The following is a 2,816-nucleotide window of genomic DNA, read 5'->3' as shown; positions in this document are numbered from 1 at the left end:
GTTACACACGGAGACTTGTAATCAACAATCCTATTAAAGCACACTCCCTTTGTACAGCACTCCACTTCCAACTTAAAACAGACTCACCGGACACTAATATTGTAGTTTGTAGTTCTCGGTGATCAGTGTGCTGCTATGGGCTGCCGAAGTATCAGCCGTCGATGCAGCCACTGACATGCTGCGACCCCGTTTCCGCAACCGGCAGGACGCTGAGTCGAACACCGGAGACGTCACTGGCTGCAACCACGCCCGGCCCCACCGTCGACAGGCGAAGCCCTCAGCAACACCTTTAATACCAGCCGGAGGAACGCCCCCCAGCTGACGTACTGGGCCTGTTAGTTTAGGAGAAAAAGGTTGTCGGGATTTGCAGCGTTCAGCTGCTGCCCAACAGATGCGACTTCTCGTAGAATAACTGCGTGACCGTACTGCTTGGCTACGCTCCGTCAGGTGCCCACACACGCGAAGTCGCCGCTGGCTGGTGAAGGCTCCACGAAGACTCGCGTTGACTTCCGAAGAACTCTTGATGTTTTAATTGTTTCGTACCTGTGTGCCTTAGTTGCACACAAGTCCTGTTTCTAAGGTCGCCACGCTGTAGTGTAACGACGTATAGTTTTGTATGAATGGTTTTCTTTTGATATATGACCATGTGCAGACTTCGTCACCTACGTCAGTTACAACACACTTCAAAATTATTTAAATTCTTTTTAAATTGTCTCAGAACGGTTCTTGAACGAAACTGTAAAACATCATCATTTGAGTCGTATGCGCTGAATTTTGTCACTCAGTCCTATTGGTTTGCGTAAACTTTTTCAATTTTTAGATGTCGTTTGTTTCTCCTCAGAAATTATATTGATACACGTTTTCTGATTTAATCGACAATAGAACCACATTGAATAAACTTTTTGAGATTTAAAGTCGCGATGAACGCTGTCAAAATCCAATAATCTTGTCAAATATATTATTAATTTATTCACATAATTCTTCATAAATAAATCCTCGGAACACGTATTTCAACTTTAGTAACATCCACTAGTTTATTATCTTCCTACATGCAGACGTGAACCTGAGCCTTGACAAGACAAGACTAACATTATCAATAAGATTAAACTCTCTACGACGTCATTGTTGTACAAAACATTACAAATTGTTCATTTCCAATTTTTAGAAGCACGACGCAACAAATCGGTTTCAGAATCTTCTGTCGCTCTTTGGCTGTCGACCCGCGACGTATAGTGGCCAGCAATTTTCTCTCCGGTCCCGGCAACGAAGATGCTGTCTCCGTTCGTTGCGCCGCCCTCTCCGTACATGAAACATAAAAAAAATACAAAAACTTTAGACACTTCACAAACACTACAAATATTACAAAAATACATAAACAAAACTAAATTAAACTTATATTCACCTGAAAACTGGGCTGACACTGGTGGATGGGTGACGCTTCAATTTCGTCCCACCACACTATGAAATATCAGCACGCTAAACAGAGAGGTCAATCGTGTATCAACACATATCATGTTGATAAGTCACATCGAAAACAAGAATTTGCCATTAGTTTTGAAAGCGCTTTATCAAGAAACGCACAAACAGAAATGAATATTGATGACAAATGAGCACAACTTTTTGACGCCATCTGCAACTCGGCAGGCCGGCCGGTGTGGCCGAGCGGTTCTAGGCGCTTCAGTCTGGAACCGCGCTACCGCTACGGTCGCAGGTTCGAATCCTGCCTCGAGCGTGGATGTGTGTGATGTCCTTAGGTTAGTTAGGTTTAAGTAGTTCTACCTTCTAGGGGACTGATGACCTCAGATGTTACGTCCCATAGTGCTCAGAGCCATTTGAACCATTTTTTGCAACTCGGCAGTAATGGCCTATGGAATGAAAGAGAATAAAAACAAGGACTGGTACGAGCAAAATTAGGAGGAGATGGAACCAGTCATTGAGGCAGAACGGAAAGTCCTGCTTGCTTATAAAAGAAACCCAAATGGAAGAACTCGGGATGACTGGCGAAAAGTAAAGAACAGGGCACAACAAACATCTAGGTGATGTGCAAATAACTACTGGCGAAATCTGTGTGCAGATACACAGAAAGGTGCCGACTGTGGCGATATTAAGCCAATGTACGATGGTATTAAGAATGCAGTTGTTCCAACTGTCAGAAAAACAGCTCCTCTGAAGACGAAGACAGGAGAAGTTATTACTGATGAAGGCAAGCAGATGGAGCGCTGGGTTGAACACTACCTCGAGCTTTATGCAGCTGAAAATGAAGTAAGCAAGGATGCACTTGATGCAGTCAAACAAATGCCAGTTATGGAAGAGTTTGTTGCAATGCTCACTATGGAAGAACTTGGCAGAGAGATAGATTGCCTAGCTAATGGAAAGGCTCTAGGTGAAGATGGGATCCCTGCAGTGATTATTATGTATAACAAGCCTGTCCTTCTACAGCATCTACATTCACTTCTCACCACCATCTGGGAAGAAGGCTACGTCCCACTAAGTATGCAAAATTCAAAGATTCTTACTGTGTGTAAACAGAAGGGAGGCAGAAGTGATTGCAACAATTACTGAGGCATTTCACTGTTGAGTGTAGCCGGGAAGGCTTATGCAAGAGTCGTCCTAATGCGATTGCAATTCCTTGTATCTGGAATTTACCCAGAATCTCAATTCGGCTTCATACCTGGCCGATCAACGGTGGAAATGATTTTCTCTACACGGCAACTGCAAGTGAAGTGCCGTGAGCAGCAGAGACCACTTTATATTGCTTTCGTTGGCCTTGTGAAAGCATTTGATTTCGAGAGCAGAATAGGGCTTTTCAAGATTGG

General features: G+C 43.8%; 1 protein-coding gene across 1 annotated transcript; it reads left to right on the top strand.

Annotated features, from left to right (window-relative positions):
• The first annotated feature begins 2,112 nt into the window (after nucleotides 1-2,112).
• On the top strand, nucleotides 2,113-2,562 carry LOC124805727. Its single transcript, XM_047266298.1, has one exon. The coding sequence runs from the start codon at nucleotides 2,113-2,115 to the stop codon at nucleotides 2,560-2,562; it is 450 nt and encodes a 149-aa protein (XP_047122254.1).
• Nucleotides 2,563-2,816: the final 254 nt, after the last annotated feature.

This window comes from Schistocerca piceifrons, chromosome 7, assembly GCF_021461385.2.
Source record: "Schistocerca piceifrons isolate TAMUIC-IGC-003096 chromosome 7, iqSchPice1.1, whole genome shotgun sequence".
Taxonomy (NCBI): domain Eukaryota; kingdom Metazoa; phylum Arthropoda; class Insecta; order Orthoptera; family Acrididae; genus Schistocerca; species Schistocerca piceifrons.
Note: the sequence above shows the minus strand (reverse complement) of the source record. Positions and strands in the feature narration are given on the sequence as shown.